The following is a 20162-nucleotide window of genomic DNA, read 5'->3' as shown; positions in this document are numbered from 1 at the left end:
GGAGGGGGAGGGGGTAATTGTCTGGTTTCTGAGACAACATTATTTGTGAAGCAATGTTTGAATGCAAGAATTTGGTTTTGTGTGGTAGAGCAAATGAACAATGTCACTCACCTCAACTGAAAAAAAAATTAGTACACCCACCAAGTTATTATTAAGTATGAAAAAAAAAGTTAACATCCTGACTGATTTTTGTAAGAGGGAACCACCTTGTCCTTCTGAAACACATTGCTTAAAAGCAAAAACCAACAAAAGCCTCCTCTGACTGCAAAGAAGTTATCAGGAAATAAATCTGCCTTACCAGAGTTAAAAGAAAAACAGCAAACAAACACAAAACAAAAAATCCACTCTCCAGGTCATCTCAGATCCCCTAACTCTAAACTGCTCAGGTCCAACATCTGTTTGAATATATAGCATCTTCAGCCAGTTTCTGTAGGAAAGTACTAGAAGTTCTTGTTCTTGGTCTTAGAATAGAATAGAATAAACCAGGTTGGAAGAGACCTTCAAGATCATCACGTCCAACCTATCACCCAACACCACCTAATCAACTAACCCATGGAACCAAGCACCCTGTCAAGTCTCCTCCTGAACACCTCCAGTGACGGCGACTCCACCACCTCCCCGGGCAGTCCATTCCAATGGGCAATCACTCTCTCTGTGTAAAACTTCCTCCTGACCTCCAGCCTGAACTTCCCCTGGCGCAGCCTCAGACTGTGTCTTCAGGCTTTTTTCATTGCATGTTGCTGACCTCAGTAAAGTAGTACTGCATATTTACTGGATCAAGTCTTCCTTTTCTGAGAAAATTATTCTTTCCCATTCTTCCTGTGCCTTACATTTATGATAGTTCATTGATCAAAGCAAAGGAAACTGTCAGCGTATGACTGTGCAGCAGTCAAGATGGTTCCAACACCTGCTCAGGGAGCCCCATGAATATTCATGTGCAAAGCTGTCTCATTGTTCAGCAATACAGGTAAAAATTGCGTTTGGCTATTGCAAGGATTAAGATTCAAGTAAAGTCACCATTTCTTCAGAAAGGGTTGCATAAAAGGTCAGGGATAGAGTTGGGATAGAAGACAGCAAGGGAAAAGAAGGGCTGGCTTCTAGCAACATGAAAATGGGAAATCTGGTGGTGTCAACTCCTTTTATGAGGGTTCATTTTTTTCTCCTCTTCAGCAATTTAATCGGACAGATAGACTTTGACAAGGACAGCAGCTGCCTGCCCTAATTTCTAAACTTTTCACATACCTGAATATGCACCAAGCCTACCACACCTTTGACTGTATCTACAATGCTAAGTAAAACCATGACAAGAATTGTTCTGGATTCCTGAGAGCAAGTGGTACAGGAAGTCCATGCTATGCTGCAGAGCACTTGGCCCTGAGTCACGTGTGGCTTTTATGTGTCTTGGTGTTAATGCATTATTAATGTATTGGTAGTGATTTTTATCACTTCACATCATCTGAAATAACATGAGGTCTGTGCTGTAGACCAAGGTTATATGTTTCTTGGCATAGAGGGGGTATGAGACCCTGTGGAGACATCTGTGAAGCCTGAGGGAGTAAAGCCTGCTGGAACCATGCTGACAGATGAGAGTGAAAGAAGTCAAACCTGGTGCAATCTCATCCATGTTGTCTAATAGGAGCAGTCCCTCACACATACTGTCTCCCAGACCACTCTCATGTGTTGTCTCAGAGCACTAGTTGGCATAGGGCAAAGCCAAGCTGGATAGTTTGCTAACATTTAGCAGTACAGATAATCAGGACTGGACAGGTCAGTAAAGCTCGTATTTATAATTCAGCTTCCAGAAACAACCAAAACCACTTCTCAGATATCAGTGATCTTACAGGAGAAGAACTAAATGAATCAGAAATATCTGTATGAAATGTTCAGCTGATCAGTTAATTTTTCTTTCTAGAATTTTCATTCAGGAAATTTTTAATGGGAAAAAATCATGAGAAGGAGCTGATTCTCCCTCTCTCTTCTCACAGAATGTGATAATACTCATTTTCCATGTAACCAGTAAAATATATAGAGAAAACAGAATTTAACCAGCCCTCACACAACTTACCTGGAAAGCTGAGCTGTAAGTCAGCAGCTCAGATGCAAAAGAGAAGCTGCAGAGAAGATGAAGTCATACTCTTCTCAGAGGTGCACAGCCAAAAATAAGGAGCAATTGGCACAAGGTGCAGTGAAGGAAATTCTAATCAGATATAACCAAAAAAAAAGTTCTGGTTCCCAATATGAGAAGTGGAGCACTGGGCTAGGGCCCAGAGAGGCTGTGGAAAATCCCATCCCTGGCCCTGAACAATGTAATCTAACTTTGAAGTTGGTTCTGTGTTGAGCAGGTCTTGTTGCTCAAGACATCTTTAGAGATCCTTTCTGACCCAAAATATTCTGTGATTTTAAGCTGATTTTAATTAATTTAGTTTTTTCTTCTAGCAGTTAGAACACAGAAATACAGTTGGAAACTGGTAACACTCAAGTCAGTGTATTTCCTTCATGCCTTCTCCTTTTCCTGGCACACCCCACAAAAATGAAATGTTGAGGTCTTAGTAACACTCTAAATAAATAGTGCAACTGCAAGCAAAAATTTGGGCATTAGTACACGTGATAGTAACTGGCAGAAATAGCTGGAGTTGAGTAACTGCAAGAAGAAATCTCTCAGGCAGTAAGTCAGACAGTGACACATTACAGCAACTGAGGGAGACATATATCTGATGCAGCAGCATCAGAAAGCAAGCATGTGGCCAGTATTTGCAGCTATTAAGGCCTGTCAGCACTGTGAATCATTAATGATCCTTATTGTCCCTACTACAGCAGTTGTCAGTAGTTTTACCACATGCAAATACTAGACATAAGCCAAGGTTCGATGTTGCCAGGTGGCACGACTCATAGCAGGTCACCTGGGCTTGCTCTGCCATTGACCTTGCTCCACAGCTTGCAGAAATAGTGACAACTATATGCACTTTCCAAGTGCAAAAAATACATCTTTACAATGCTTCTGAGGACCCTGTATCCTGCGTTGGTTGTGGATGGCACAAGGGCAGTAGTGTCCTCCCTACTCTAGTCATGAGGTCTGTGGTGACAGGTTGGACTCGATGATCTTTGAGGTCTCTTCCAACCTTAGGAATACTGAAAAGCACTACAGCAAAGGAAACTGAAGGCTAGCTTTTTCAAGAGTATATCCCTGACTTCCTCATATGTTGCTTTGTGCAGATGCATGCAAAAGTCTCTGGTTTTAGTGCCACCCTCACACGCCTATCGTGTCCGAGAATCTTCATTTTGTCTTAATTGTAGTCTTCTGCTGTTAAGTCTTCCATTGGTAGGCCATGATTTTTGGAGTAACCATTGCTCCCTCCATCATATTGAGTGTTGTTTCCATTGTTCCACATTCTCTGAAATCCCATGGGACACCTATTTGTCTCCTTTTTTTAGTTCTACAGGTTTATCTTTCTCAGACTTGCTTGTTTATTACATGCTTATAGTGAAAACGTCTTTGCTTTTGCCTTTCTGATGAAGCCAAGGGAACAAAAGTGAGGAAATTAAGCATGAAGATCTAGTGAGCACTAGACAAGGGTGCTAGATCATCTGCTATAAAGGACAAGCAGCTGTTAATGTAACACATAGCTTATGACAATTACTTGTATTGTCCAGGGGAATATGATTAATAATAACATGGCACAAGCACATATGTGTTATCAGCAATAGGCAAGGTATATTCTGAGTCTGCTGAAAAGAATAGCATCTAGAATGCACTGAACTGGGCCCCCTAAATACTCTCTGGACATTGGTCCCAATCATCACATACATAAATCAGTCAACGGCCAGCATGTATGCTGACATCAAAAACAATAGGTTCATTTGTGTACTTACACATGCTCTCAGGAGAACTCTTGCCTGCCTACCTGAATCCTCACCCTCTCCTGTGGAAGCTTTTCTGGAAACCAAAAGTCTGGTACAAAACCATGTGTAACTAGACTAATCAGATAGTAGCAGAGATAGGTAACAGCAAATGCTCTTTAGTGTAGAAATCTATTTCTAATGTCAGGCATTTTGCACTAGGGGTGGCTTTGAAGCCTAGCACTCAGGCTTCAGGTAGTAAATAAGTTTCATAATCTAGTTTGGGATCCTCAGCTTCATGAAAGGCAGATGACACTGGTAATCAACTGTCTCTATATTGTCTCCTGTGCTTCAAATGAAACTACATTTAGCAGAGCAGATGTAAAAACTACATTCTGGAGACTTTGGTACTAAATTCCATACCAAAATTGGTAAAAAACCAAGACAAAAGCTATAAGGTCAAATGACTACCAAACCAGAGTCATGTGGGTTTGGGGTTGGATTTGGGGGTTTTTTTGTGTTATTTTGCTTAAATTCCCAACTTAGCTTTGTTTTCTGTCCTCAATAATAAAAGGCCAGGAGTCAGAAATTAATGGAAATGTTTGTGTAGAGGAAAAGTGTTACTCAGGATGATTTTTCTTTGTAGCTGTACAAGCTTAAAAGACATTAAAATGGTAGAACATTGTTTTTTATCAAGTTGTATTAGGAGGCAATATTGAAGCAGCTGGAGTGAAAAAAAACAAGTTATCATCCTCAGAACCTCTTTTCTAATCATATATATACTTCAGTTTGCATTTCTTTTCTAGTGAAATCTGATGGTGAAATAAATATAAATCACATGCATGCTGTCTCTGAAATTATCATGTATCATTCTGGGGAGCCAAACAGATAGTGTGGCTCTTGAGGAAATTTTCCAAATCAGAGTCTGTTGAACATTTCAGCATTTAAAAATAAAGAATAGACAACATTCCCAGCCAAGTGAATAGACAATCTTGCAGTGATTTTGACAGCACAGGACTAGATTGTAATTCCTTTCTTTTGCAGTAGATAATCTACATTTTGTGATAACGACTGCTTACAGTTGTTAGATGATCATAAAGGGCTCCATTTTTTTCCTGTAAACACAAAGCCTTCACTTCATATCTAGTGATAATACATTGTGTCTTGCAGTAGAAGTTGAGTTCATCAAATAAGCAAATCTCCCTCTGAGAATTTCTGCTCCTGTGCCCTCAGGGCTCATCAGACATGAGATTTTACAAAGCCCTAAAATGGTGACTAAAGCCAACCAGAGATCTGGCACAGCATTTCAAAAGCTCCTCATCTGCTTCTTCTCTCTGCATCACAAGCAAGAAAAGAAACAGTCTCAGACTTGGAGCAGAGTATTGAACACCACAGAAAATAGCTTGTGCTGTGCAGTTCTATGGCTTCTTCTCCTAAAGTCAAAGCCCAACCACCTTGCAGAGGCAGCTGGAAACAGAAATAGCTGCCTAGTACTGACAAATATTCCACAGATGAGTTCAATGTCAGGAAGGCTTGTGTCCACAGCAAATGAGAGGTGAACACTGAAGTCTGATCACAAAAGGCAAGCTTGGTCCTTACAAATGCAAGCACCTGTGTAACTTAAAAGTTGCCCTCATCCTATCAGGAAAGTGGGGAATGATCAGCATACAGAGAGAAATCACAGTCTGTTTGACATTTGTATACATGCAATAAAGCCTAGGAGAACAATTTGTAGATTAAAAATGGTTTTTTGAAATCAGTGAATTTGCATACAAATCAATCACAGCTATGTTACAAGACCTAAAATTAGTCTAATAAATTATGGTGAAACATTCACTGAACTCTCTGTCAGCTTCTCTTACAAAAAGGTCAGTTATAATTTGTAATATTCTCTGATGAAACTCCAAATTATTTTGCATGTCATCCTACAACTCCAATACAATATGCAATCAAAATAGGCTGCTAGAATTTAAATTAGACAAATATCCCCTCTTTTTGCTTTGTATTTGTACAGTAACGTGGCAAAATCTCTGAAGTACTACCCAAGCACAAAAAAAATCACACTGCCAATCATAAAATTATAGCTTGTAGCTTTTATTGCTCTGTTGGGTAAAGCACTGGCTCACTGGCCAGGCCCAGAGAGTAGCGATCAATGGTGTTAAATCTACCTGGAGGCTACTCACAAGAGGTGTTCCCCAAGGCTCAGTATTGGGACTGGACCTCTTCTTTATCAATGACTTGGATGAGGGGATCAAGTCCACCCTCAGTAAGGTTGCAGATGGCACAAAATTAGGTGGGAGTGTTGATTTACTTGTGGGTAGGGAGGTTCTAAAGAGAGACCTGGATAGGCTGGACCAATGGGCTGGGGTCATCTGTATGAGCTTCAACAAGGCCAATTGCTGGGTCCTGCACCTAGGCCACAAAAACCCCATGCAACAAAACAAACTTGGGGAAGAATGGCTAGAGAGCTGTGTGGCAGAAAAGGACATGGGGTTACTAATTGACAGGAGGATGAATATTAGCCAGCGGTGTACCCCAGTGGCCAAGAGGGCCAACAGCATCCTGGCCTATATTAGACGTAGTGGTCAGAAGGACCAGGGAGGTGGTCATCCCTTTGTACTCAGCACTGAGTGCTGTGTTCAGTTTTGGGGACCGCAGTACAGGAAGGACATTGAGGTGCTGGAGCAAGTACAGAGAAGGGCTGATAACTGGTGGGGGATCTGGAGCATGAGTCCTGTGAAGAGCACCTGAGGGAACCAGAGCTGTTTAACTTACAAAAAAGGAGCCTGAGGGACCTGAAAGGAGGTTGAGCAAAGGTAGGCATTGGTCTCTTCTCACAAGTGACTAGTGATAGAACAAGAGGGAATGGCCTCAAGCTGCACGAGGGGAGGTTTAAGCTGGACATTAGGAAACAGTTTTTCCAGGAAAGGGTTGTCAGGCACTGGAACAGGCTGCCCAGAGAAGTGATTGAGTCACCATCCCTGGATGTGTTTAAAAGCCATATAGATCTGGTGCTTGGGAATATGGTATAATGACAGACTTGGTGGAGTGGCAAAATGGCTAGACTTGATGACCTCAGAGGTCCTTTCTGGCCTGGATGACTCTGTAATTCTGTGTGATATGTTACATGCACAGCCATGAAGGTCACCTCCAGTATGGTTCATAGTGGGTTTTGAACACTAGAGTCATGTTATTCTACATTCTCTAATTAAAAATATGTGCTTGAAAACACTAGAGTGTACTTTTCCAGTGCTGTTCTGGAATAGAAAACACCAGGACCGCAACACTCATGGCACCCTTACTGGGAAATAAAATGTTCCTGAGAACAGGAGTCCAACTCCTTGTATAGCAAAATCCCTAGTAAAGCCACTGGCAAGGCTTTGACCAGTGCAGAGCTGAGTAAACACAATTCCTAGCTACATTTCAGGGACACAGAGTGTTCTTAATAAGCAGATTGTATGAAGCAAATTTGCTTTGAAAACAACAGGAGTTAAATAATACAAGCGTGGGTTGTACCACTCCATTTAGCCTCCATGTGAAAGAATAGACCTGGGCACATGTAATTTGCTAATATAGCCACAGCCAGTACACAGTGCTGTGATGAAACACAAGTGAGCAATTCAGGGACTTAATTTAGGAGTACTTTTTACCATTTGCTGGAAAATGAAACAAGTCACAGAAATCTCATACATCTTGTATGCATTTGCCTGAGAGATTCACTGAAACAAATACTTTAAACAGAATAGTCTAAATTGGCCTAAATGAGCACAATATTGCTATCTGGCTGCTGTGTTCAAATAAACATAATGTTTACTGGGAGAGAGGGAAGTGTTCAGAAGTACAATTTTTTTTTGCAGTGCAGATTAATAATATGTATATATCTCTGTCATGAAGAAAAGCAGAGAGAGTAAAAATAGCTCTCAAGTGAGATAGCTGCTATCCACTGCCTTGTTCCTGGAACCATGACAGCCATTACATAATCAAAAGGAAAATTAAATTAAATAAACATCACAAGCTAATTGAGTTGATATAAAGTAAAAATATAATTAGTCAAAGTGTTTTGTGGCAAAGGCGCTGACAATATGTGGCTGTTCCTCAGCCTTAGTGGTGAACAGAGATCCTGCTATGTGCTTAAAAGTTATTCATCAAGCATTTCCATGGAAACACACAGTTACCCAAATCTTGGATCACTTATTTCAGGAATTGCTACTCAGAGAGTTCACTCTGGAGACAGAACTCAACCAAGAGAGGGTTACAGGCTGTGACTCTGGTCTAGAAATCTCTCCATACAGGTATTAGTTTGGTCTCACATTAGGAGAATTTAGATGAGGAGAACAGCAAAAGGACATCTTGTATAAAGTACTAAACACTTGACTCTAATCTTTCCCCTCAGAGGCTTCCTGAGGGTTGAGAAATTACACCACTGTAAAGCCTCTAAATAGTTTGCAGAACGGCCAGGTGCCCCCAGAGAGATTAAAATGGCCACAAGAGTGTTAGCCAGGTGCTATACTGAGAGAGTCTTAGGTTAAATGCAGTCACTGGGTTTTGTTGTCCAAAGCTGCTCTTTTGCACACCCAGATGGTAGTCAGCTCTGGTGTGACCTCCTAAGGTTAAGAAAAATCCTTCCACATTGGAAGGGACAAGTCTCTGATGCAACCTTACTGTGACAGTGGTAGCCCATCACCATGTGCCGGGGAGCAGAGTGATGCAATATATGACTGGTAGATATGCCTGGATAGGGATGTCCCTTCAGATTTCTCGTGATGCCATTAATTAGCACCTGCCTTACCTCCCAGCCCTGCTGCTTTTTAGTACAGTTTGACATTTCTGGCCAGGTAGATAGGTCTAGGACATGGCTGCCTTCAATAGCAAGGTCAGAAGAAAGGTATATTCTCAAAGACAACAGAGAACATCTACACCCTATCTCCGTGTTCATGCTAGGCTCTGACTGGGAGGGGAAAGCAAAATATTCATAATGCCTTAAAAGTAATGAAGCACATTAACCCAGCATTCCTAGTGGAACATACAGTCCATTAAAGCTTCAAAAGCCAGAGCCTTCATATTCTATTCTTAAGTATTTGAGGGGTCCATTACTGCAGTGATGTGATAGCTTCTGTGGACTGAGATTTCCTTAGGCGCAATACAGAGTTAAGCATAAAGTGTGAAGCCTTAACTTCAAATTTTCTGGCTTTGGCTGCCTCACAAGGTTCATTGTGTTTATTTCATCTTACATTATATAGCATTAGTGATAATGCAAGGAGGCACATCATCACCAACTGGGATAAGTTCATTCAGAACTGATTGCCTTGTGACACAACTTCCAGTGCTGCCACTACCATCAGCGTGAATAATGCTCTCTTTAGACACTGGAGAAAACTGAAAAGGTGACTCAGAGTGCAGCACACAGTCTTAAAACACATAAGTCCTTTCCAACCCCTACCATTCTATGAGTCTATGATTCTAATTGCTATCAGATTTCCATGCTACTGCCTAGGACACTGACAGACAAAGACACCCAAGCCCGTGGATAGTGGGTAACAGGTAGGACTGTGGTGTCAAGCAAGACTTTTGATATGCTTCTGCCCCCATTTCCCAGCCAGACAAGACATGCTCAAAAGCAACGAGAGCTCAGGGAAATGAAATGCTTCCCATCCCAAGCTGCTTGTAGGTTACCACCCACAGCAAGACTGAGCCATCCACACTTGGACTTGCATAGCAGCTACTACAGCATGTTAATGTAAACTGTGACCTTTGTGTGACACACCAAAAATACACAAGCCAATGCTCTGACTGCTCAGCAAGAGCATCTCTAAATCAATGGTACAACATCAAATCAGTGTTACTCTTTTCAGAACCAAGTGCCCAGGCGGAGCCAGCAGAAGCCTTTTGTCTTCACTGCCTGGCAGCAGAATGATAGCAGTTGGCCAGAAGGGAGAAAATTAGGAGTTTAAGAGCTGAAATTCCTGCAGGAACAAGCCCCAGAGCACAGAAATTGTTCCAGTAAAAGACAATAGTTACCCCAGACCTCACCCTGTCCTTAGCTTCATGCAAAACACATTTGATTAAAACTCCCTCACCAGTAAACTCTTATTTTGTTGTAAATAAACATAATGAAAGGCAATCACTATCATTTCTGGAGTTTAAATTGCTGTAAGACAAGTGTCTTACAAGACAAGGGAGGAAGGTTATTTAGGCCCATACTAGTAGAGATACAGGTACACCTGAATTAAAGACCATAGACACAGTGAATTAAAATGAAATATTGTTTTGAAATAGTGTATGTTTTAAGTATTCAGTATTCAGTATTCCTAAGGTTGGAAGAGACCTCAAAGATCATCGAGTCCAACCTGTCACCACAGACCTCATGACTAGAGTAGAGAGGACACTACTGCCCGCTGCAGGCTTGAACTCACAACCTTCCCATTAAGGGTCTGATGCGCTATCCCTGTCTCAGTTTTAGTGAGACATTGATTTTCTAGGGAAAAGTGCTTGAATTGGTGTATATTACAGTGTAGCCTGCCTTTCCTTTCATAAGAGCAGGACTGGTTCTTCCTAAAATCTGGTTTTTGTTGTTGCTGTTGTTTTTTCAAACTCCTTATAATTATTTAATACTTTTCCCATAGCAACGCCATTGGTATAAGAAATAGCTTAACAATTGCTCATTTTCTCTGCTCATCTTGTTGACTGAAACCCCATTTATATCCTCCTATCTCCCAGAATATCTTTCTTTGTGCATAACAAATCTCATTTATTAAACTGTAAAAGGGGGCAAGGGGAAGAAAGAGCCGCTTCAACACATCCTGTAGAATTTAAATATGGGTATATATGGGATGACCTGACAGGAAACAAGAGCTTTCCTTCAAAGGATTTCTGTTTAGCAGTAAATTGAGGATGCTTGTCATCATTTGACTCTTGTGGTATGCATCTATTAGGTGAGCAAAGTACAAAGATGATGATTTTGTTGCTTAATAGTAATTTCACACCAGTAAAACAGGAAGAAGTTGTGTGTTGATTTAGAGAAATAATAAGAAAAATAATGCCTGCGTTTTTCTTGTTTGTTTTTCATGGCAGCTAACGTACTGGAAGAAGACTCAATGGAGCAGGACATAGAGAGCCCTGTCACTATTCATCAGCCAAAGTTGCCCAAACAAGCTAGAGAGGATCTGCCAAAAAATATAAACAAAGAATGTGCCAAAAGAAAAATCCAGAGGTATGTTAGGAAAGATGGGAAATGCAACGTCCACCACGGGAATGTCAGAGAGACTTACCGTTACTTGACTGACATCTTCACTACTTTAGTCGATCTCAAGTGGAGGTTCAACCTGTTGATTTTTGTCATGGTTTACACTGTGACCTGGCTCTTCTTTGGAATGATATGGTGGCTAATTGCCTACATGCGAGGAGATATGGATCATATAGGGGACAGCACGTGGACTCCCTGCGTCAGCAACCTCAATGGGTTTGTCTCAGCCTTTTTATTCTCAATCGAGACAGAAACCACCATTGGGTATGGTTACCGGGTCATCACGGACAAGTGTCCCGAGGGAATTATTCTGCTTTTAGTGCAGTCTGTTTTAGGTTCTATCGTCAACGCTTTCATGGTTGGCTGCATGTTTGTGAAAATATCCCAACCCAAGAAGAGGGCAGAAACCTTGGTTTTCTCTACAAATGCAGTTATTTCCATGCGGGATGGAAAGCTGTGTCTGATGTTCCGAGTAGGAGACCTTAGGAATTCACACATTGTAGAGGCATCAATACGAGCCAAGTTGATCAAATCCAAACAGACAAAGGAGGGGGAATTTATACCACTCAACCAGACAGATATCAACGTAGGTTATTACACAGGGGATGATCGTCTCTTTTTGGTTTCACCACTGATCATCAGCCATGAAATTAACCAGCAGAGTCCTTTCTGGGAGATTTCCAAAGCCCAGTTGCCCAAAGAGGAGCTAGAAATTGTTGTAATCCTAGAAGGAATGGTGGAGGCAACAGGTAACATTTCTTATACTTTGTATCAGGTAAATGCTTTAATTTTAGAAAGGGAAAAATCATTGGGTTTGTTTCACTTTAAAGGAATCACTTCAATAGTCATTACATTTGAAAAAGCCAAACTAAAAGCATGCCCAGTTTAATTGTCTGTTCCATCTTGCCTAACGGAATCAGTGTTGTTTCTGCTTTGTTTGGAAAATGGGATAGCATTTCTCATTTTCTAGATTCTTCACAGCATGTCACCCAGTTATTTGTCATTCTATTGCAGGAGTAACTCAACCACTAGGACCTTGTGGGATAAAATGATTTAGAAAAAAAACCAATATTCGATGCAAAACCGCTTATGATTAACACAGAGGCATGATAGTTCCTGCTGCTTCCAATCATCTGCGGATAGCTGCAGTATAACTGCCTGCCACATGAAATTTCTAGCCTGTTTGGATCCAGTAGGAAGTGACAATGTGTTCAGCTTTCTCTTTTTGCTTGTTTGCATGTTTTTGTTTTAACTTGTAACGGGGCTTTTTCCACTTCAATTCGCAAAAGATCTGTCCAATTTTGTTTTTCACTGAGGTACACTACGCACTGCAGAAGGGTACAGAACACTTAAACTTGGTATGAATAAGGCAAGTTACATCACCAGAGTCTTGTTCAGAGGCTATTTGGCCATTACCTATAATTACACAGAAGAACATCAGGTATCACTTGACATGGTCAAAAAAATAGTGCTTAGAACTCACAGCTATGTTTCTTCTTTTCATTAAAAGCAGAATATTGGGAGGCTACTTTACCTAAAACTGCTGCATTTCCCACAGCCAGAGTCCTGGTATACTAATTTTAAGAGATGGAGTAGTTGTTTGCTTTTTTTTCTCCTGTTAATGACTGCATCAGTCTCTGAAATGAGTAAATATAATCAATACAAGGAAATGATGATTAGAAAAGTGGGAAGATGTGCTTGGGAAAGAGGAAACACTGATCATAAAACCAGAAGAACCAGTTCTAATATTTTTCCCCACTACTGCAGCAAAAGTGAGGAAAGTTTGAGGATGAAGATTACACATCTGACTGAGGTGCAACCTTTCTAACTCTTGACTCATGTTTTGCAACTGGAGCCTGGAAATAAAGAGCAGTTTATTACTAGAACATGTCTGTGTGTTTCACACATCTATTATGTGGTGTCAGAAGAAAACTGCATTTGTCACCATATAATAAAAGTGTGAGACAAAAATGGAGCAAAAAAATAAATAAATAAAAATGAAAGGAACTTGGCAGAGAATTTGAAGTGGTAAATGCAAGGCTTCCAAATTTTCCAGGAAGTAGGTGGTGCTGAAGAGAAATCAAGACGAAATGTTTAGTGCTGATGCATGCAATAAGAGCAAAGGTTTCAAACATCTGCATCACCTAGGGGTGAGATGATGAAGCAACTTCTGCTTGTTAGATGAAAGCATTTTGAAATTTCTGAATTGCAACTAAATGAACTTGGCATCTCAAAGAGCAGTGGGTATTTTCAGGTTTACTGAACACCATGTGTGTATGTCTAGCCCATATCTGGGGGTAAACTATAGCAGTTGCTCTATCACTCTCCCCATCACAGAAGGGGAATTGAGAAAAGGATACTCACATGTTGAAAGAAAAAACAAGCTATTACCAGTGTCAATACAGCTATAGGAAGTCATACTCAGCAAAAGTGCAGCAGTCACAATATGCAGAAAAGCAGTTCTCAAGAGCAAGAAAGGGATGAAGAGGCTGGGAAAGCAAACTTCTTCCTTTATACCAAGTGTAATGCTAATGGTATGGTATACATCTGTGAGGCAACCCAGGTCAGCTGCTCTGGCTGAACAAGAAGTGTTAATGGCATACAACCCATGGCTGACCTGTGATCCTGTTACAGCAAAACCAGGGCACCCTATTTTCCAGAAAAATGATTGGCAAATAACAGAATTATAAAAAACACCTTACAAAAGTACCTATGAAATCAAAAGGCAGTATACTTCCATAGTGTATCAAATGCAGCTTTGTTGTCTTAAGCCTCATTACTCTTCATCGCTTAAGTCTTTCTCCCTTTCCTCATCTTCACCCCTTCATACTCCTTTATACTCACACAGCTCTCTTGGCCCTCCTTTGCTGCTCTGATACTGACCACAACTTCCACTCAGTCATTATCAGCCATTAATGGAGGGGGCTACTTCTCAAACTGCTTGGACTGTCAAAGTTGAAGTGGCTCACGAGTTCATATTAACAAAGAAACCGGATGCAATGGTTTGAAAACCAGCCAAAGCCATCCAGGACTGAGGCACTGGATAGGTAGCTACGTTTGCTATTCTAAGGTGCTCTATTTTGTTCTGCTTGGGTTGGCTCTTTAGCTGCATGAGATGTAAGGGGAGGCCATCATATAGATTAATATCATCATTACCAGCACAATTCCTAAAACATGTTTGTGTGCAAGTAGCCACTTTTTCTGTGCTTTGCCCAGGTGCATTGGGTTATTTTTACTAAAGGTGCAATCAAGCTAACTTTCTACCAAAAGCAGACATTTTTCCTCTTAATTTACAAAATCTTTTCCAGTTACATTCTGGTAAACACAGAAAGCAGATTTGGGCCATCATATATTCACATTTCATCCTTGTACCTGAAGAAGAGTTAGCAGCAAAAGAATTTGCTTATGGCAGCAATCTCCAACCCTGTAGACTAGCTATAGTAATATCATCATTCAGTGTCATTGCTCATGGGTCAAAACAAATTGAGATCATTAGCTTATGTTATCCCTCACACAACCGCTCCCAGTTTGACATTTCTGTTTTCAGAGCTTGCCCACTCTGACATTTATAACTTTAGGGGCAAATAACACAGTGGAAAATGTTAAGTATAAACATTTGCTATTCTTCTTTTAAATTATTGATGTTACTATGCTTAAAGTTTTACTGAGCAGGTGATGTTATTTTATCCATATATACTACTTCCCACCTAAAGGGCTCAACAAGCACATCTACCTGTAGTATGAAACATAACTGCATATGTAGTGTCATATGAAATCTACATTGCACGTTGGACAGGAAATGAAAAACAATGTATTTTATCTAATGAGATGGAAATAATTAACCAAACTAAAATTCAGCAGAAAGGTCAAGTCAAGGACCTCCTAATTTCCCTTGGAAACATCACCATATCTTTCTGAGATGCAAGAAGTAGACACATCTTTATAAAGGCAGATGCAAAACATTATCCCAGGAAGTATGAATATCCTAGGAGCTATTTCAAACTGCTTAAGTCAGCCAGACCCTCAAACTTTGTGAAGTTGTATGTGGCCAGTAGAGTGCACTCAATGACACTGGCAATTCCCTTGGCCTAAAAATAAAACTATGAAAATCGAAATGGTACCATGGAACAAAAATGATCTGCACATTTATAACTGTCAAGCAAACAAACAAAAAGGCAACAAAGCTGGATAGATAACTTTAGGCTCTTATGGATAATTCTACAAATAAGCTCGTAATTGTGTGCATTTATAATCCTGACACACAGGCAGCTTGAGAGCAGTATTTGCAGAATGGTTTATAGATAAGTAAACAAACGCACTTGCCAGCTGTGTGTGTGGAAAGCAATAAAATGTTCACAGAGATGGTTATTTATATGGTAAATGATGCTATCAACTAGACAAACATCGTATAAAGCCGTTCCACTCCACCATAGCTCCTTTGACTGACTGATTTATTGTCTTTTTTTATTTCTCCTGGATGAATTGTCATATTTACTCCTTATTCTTGCCCAATCAAAAAATTCTCCTTCTCTTATGCATGTTAGTAGTTCCAGCCTTTCAAAACATCTCAGCAGACTTTGCAGTGTCTCCAAACAGGCATTGCTCAAGCTACAGTTTTTCACTACATTTTTTTACTGCTCTTTAAAGAAATTGCTTCTCCAGGGGATGTAGATGAAAGAAAGGAAAGAATCAGGATTTATCACACTCAAGTGTGCAAGGCAAGTGTTGTAAGCAGATTTGATTGTTGTGCTCCAGAATGTGGCCAATATACACTGACAGAAGTGCAGTTTGAACAGGTTTAAGAATAAATGGCTTCTGCTCTACCTGGATCATCATCATTTCAGGAATGGTCAGAATACAATGGGTTTCCAGTCCTTAGCTTTCCTTTCTTTCTGTTTTAAGAGTTGTAACATCTCTTGATGCTGTGGGCTAGGCTTAGACATCGAGGTTCATCTCCTCATTTATATAACCCAATGGAAAAGGACGTGGGGGTGTTGGTTGACTGGATGAACGTAAGCCGTCAGTATGCCCAGGTGGACAAGGTGGCCAGCAGCATCCTTGCTTGTATCAGAAATAGTGTGACCAGCAGTATTGGAGAAATAATTGCATTCCTGTACTTGACGGTGATGGGGCTGCACCTCAAATCTGTGTTCACTTTTGCCCCCCTCATTACAAGAAGGACATTGAGCTGCTGGAGCATGTTCAGGGATGCAACAAAGCTCACAAACAGCCTAAACCACAAATCATACAAGAAACAGCTGAAGGAACTGGGGTGGTTTAGGCTAGAAAAAAGGAGACTCAGGGGAGACCTTATCACTCTCTGCAACAACCTAAAAGGAGCTGATGGTGAGGGTCAGTCTATTCTCCCAAGTAACAAGCAATAAAACAAGAGGAAACAGCCTCAAGTTGCACCAGGGGAGTTTTAAGTTGGTTATTAGGAAAACATTCTTCACCAGAAGCGTTGTCACACATTACCACAGGATGCTCAGGGAAGTGGCTGAGTCACCGTCCCTGAAGGTATTTAAAAGATGTGTAGATGTGGTGCCTTATGACATAATTTAGCAGTGTACTTGGCAGTGCTGGGCTAACATTTGGTCTCAATGATCTTAAAGGTCTTTTCCAACCTAAACAATCTTATGATTCTATGATCTCCATGTCTCTAGTGCTTGCCAGCAATCCCTTACACTTATATTCCTTGTTTACATTTTCTTTTTTTTTAATTCTAAAAACCACTTTTCATTGTTATGAATTCTGACACAGAAAATTAGGGGTGTAAAAATGAGTGACTACAGTTGTGAGCTGGGTTTCTGAATGCTGACAAAGAAGAGCATGCCAATTTCATTGTGATATTTCTTTCAGGAAGCTTTCTCTACAGGTGGAAAATATTAGCCTGTTTAGTGTTTATAGGAGACTATAAGGCTTAAAGGAGGCAATTACAATTCCACAATAGCAAAATGATATGCAAAAAGTCAAGCAAGTGCATGAGAAGAGAGATATGCTCATTACAAGTATTTCAACAAAAAATTTTGATGAGGGCACTTAAATTGCTTTCAGGGAAAAAGGGATTACACATTTTAACTGCTTTATTGCTCCAAATGGCACTGTACTATACAAATATGTTACCAAGTGCTTGACAATAGCCCCTATTCTCCATCTTTCATCCCTTTCTCACTAAGTAATTACTCAGCTCCTCGCAACTACTGGTAGTGAACGGTGCCACATCCAGCTGGCGGCCAGTCACCAGTGGTGTCCCCCAGGGATCAGTGCTGGGCCCTGTCCTCTTCAACATCATCATCGATGATCTGGATGAGGGGGTCGAGTCAGTTATCAGCAAGTTTGCAGATGACACAAAGTTAGGGGCAGATGTTAGTCAGTTAGAGGGTAGAAAGGCTCTGCAGAGGGACCTCGACCAACTGGACAGATGGGCAGAGTCCAATGGGATGGCTTTCAACAAGTCCAAGTGCCGAGTGCTGCACTTTGGCTACGGCAATCCCATGCAGAGCTACAGGCTGGGGTCAGAGTGGCTGGAGAGCTCTCAAACAGAGAGGGACCTGGGGGTACTGATTGACAGCTGCCTGAATATGAGCCAGCAGTGTGCCCAGGTGGCCAGGAGGGCCAATGGCATCCTGGCCTGCATTAGGAATAGTGTGGCCAGCAGGAGCAGGGAGGTCATTGTGCCCCTGTACTCTGCTTTGGTTAGGCCGCACCTTGAGTCCTGTGTCCAGTTCTGGGCCCCTCAGTTTAAGAAGGACATTGAAACACTTGAACGTGTCCAGAGAAGGGCAACAAGGCTGGGGAGAGGCCTTGAACACAAGCACCATGAGGAGAGGCTGAGGGAGCTGGGATTGTTTAGCCTGGAGAAGAGGAGGCTCAGGGGTGACCTCATTGCCCTCTACAACTACCTGAAGGATGGTTGTAGCCAGGAAGGGGTTGGCCTCTTCTCCCAGGCAACCAGCACCAGAACAAGGGGACACAGTCTCAAGCTGCGCCAGGGGAGGTTTAGACTCGAGGTGAGGAGGAAGTTCTTCACCGAGCGAGTCATTCGTCATTGGAGCGGGTTGCCCAGGGAGGTGGTTGAGTCATCAACCCTGGAGGCGTTCAAGGGGAGATTGGATGTGGCACTTGGTGCCATGGTCTAGTCATGGGGTCTGTGTTGATAGGTTGGACTCGATGATCCTTGAGGTCCATTCCAACCTAAGTTATACTGTGATACTGTGATACTGAGATTGAGGTAGTAACTTATATATTAAAAAGTAAGACCTCTTAAACCCAGGCTTGAGACCCTTCTGTATCACCAAAGAAAATAAAAAATAAGTGCATAGATAATTATATATTATTATAAATATCTGTTCTGAGCACAAATCAAACTTTGCACATCATGTCCTCACAAGTCATATTAGATCTCACCAGGCACAGAGAAAGGGCAGTTTCCAGTTCTTTTCACAGTCCCACAGACCTCCACTGTTAGCATCAGTCCTTTCCAAGCACAGTCACAAGCAAAGGGAGATGCCCAAAATTTTGTGCTTGGTCACCACTCCTCACTCATGAGCCCACACACACTATCCCTTCCAGGGTTCATCATCTCCACAGCCAGAGGAATGACAGGATCACAAAGTTTTCTTTAACACTGGTCCTGCCACTTGTCCCCTAGCAGAAGGACACAGTGGGAAGCTGTGCTGGCACCCTCTTCCTTGACCAGCCTTGACCTTATCAGCCGCCACTGCCCTGCAGTGACAGACACCTAACAAACCCCACTGCTTCCAGTATAGCTTCAAGTCATCATATTTTCCTGTAGTTTTAGCACAGAAGCAAGGAATCTGCAAAGGTGACACAGCTGAGTCCTTGGGCTTTCAGACCCAGCTAGGACACCAAAAACTGATTGTGGAGGGACCAAACAAGTGGAGGCTGAGCTGCATTGAGCAGTGCTTGTATCCTCTGTTACCATGTAGCCCTTATTGCAATGATCTCCACTTTTCCAAACCAAAGGCATGATTCTCTGCAAAGGGCACAGCAGTGTTATCCAGGTCAGAGGATTCCTCAGGCAGAATTAGTTCACCTGCTTGCAAAGTGGCAGCATGATTTCTGAACTCCCCTGAGAAGTGCTGCTGTAGGACCATGAAGTGGCTTTCATATTTCTGAGCACTTTTCAAGGCAATGGCTATTAACCTGAGCATGCTCAGTTTGTTCACTTGCTCTTGGAACAGTGTAAATGACAGCACTGAAAAGGCTGATTTGGAAAAGGGAAAATACAGCTACCATTTCTAATTTTAGGCTTCCATTTCTGGTCATAGAAGGAGGTCCCTTCCCTGGAGATATTCAAGGTGAGGCTTCACAAGGCCCTGGGCAACCTGATGTAGTGGGGGATGTCCCTGCTGACTGTGAGGAGGTCAGACTGGATGACCTCTGGAGGTCCCTTTCAGCCTGGACCATTCTATGATTCTATTTTCACTTCTCCCCTTGGTGCTTATTTACTTCCAGCTGTATAATACTGTTTCCCCTTGTTCCATCTCACTGAATTGTAATGCAGGATAAACATGTTATGTTAGACTACTCCATAATAGCAAGACCTCTCTAAAGTCACAGGTACTTAAAGAGGTTTCTAATGAATGTAAGTAGATAGATTGTTCACCTTCAGAAGCTTTCATAACATTGAATACAGCAGCAACTGTAAAGTCAAAAGTGACCTGAGAGATTGAAGGATGAGCAAGAATAGAATAGAATAGAATAGAATAGAATAGAATAGAATAGAATAGAATAGACCAGACCAGACCAGGCTGGAAGAGATCTTTGAGATCATTGTGTCCAACCTATCATCCAACACTATCTAATCAACTAAACCATGGCACCAAGCACCCCATCAAGTCTCCTCCTAAACACCTCCAGCGATGGTGACTCCACCACCTCCCTGGGCAACACATTCCAATGGCAAATCACTCTTTCTATGAAGAATTTCTTCCTAATATCCAGCCTAAACTTCCCCTGGTGCAGCTTGAAAGCTGTTAACTAAAACCAGAATTTCAAAATCAGTGTTTGACAGATGAAAAACAACAAGGGTATGGACTGCAACTAGCCCTACAGGCTA

At 41.5% G+C, this 20162-nt stretch overlaps 1 protein-coding gene across 3 annotated transcripts in view; it reads left to right on the top strand.

The window, feature by feature from the left end:
- Nucleotides 1–20162, top strand: part of KCNJ6 (potassium inwardly rectifying channel subfamily J member 6) — a 173870-nt gene that overhangs the window by 116009 nt on the left and 37699 nt on the right. For all 3 annotated transcript variants that reach the window (XM_068144612.1, XM_068144611.1, XM_068144610.1), the window contains one exon: nt 10909–11829. In XM_068144612.1, the coding sequence (XP_068000713.1) occupies nt 10932–11829 (898 nt within the window). In that variant the 5' untranslated portion in view covers nt 10909–10931. The remainder of the gene's footprint in view (nt 1–10908; nt 11830–20162) is intronic.

This window comes from Melanerpes formicivorus, unplaced genomic scaffold (genome assembly GCF_026170545.1).
Source record: "Melanerpes formicivorus ecotype bairdi unplaced genomic scaffold, bMelFor1.0.p_v2 SCAF_11, whole genome shotgun sequence".
Classification (NCBI taxonomy): Eukaryota; Metazoa; Chordata; class Aves; order Piciformes; family Picidae; genus Melanerpes; species Melanerpes formicivorus.
Note: the sequence above shows the minus strand (reverse complement) of the source record. Positions and strands in the feature narration are given on the sequence as shown.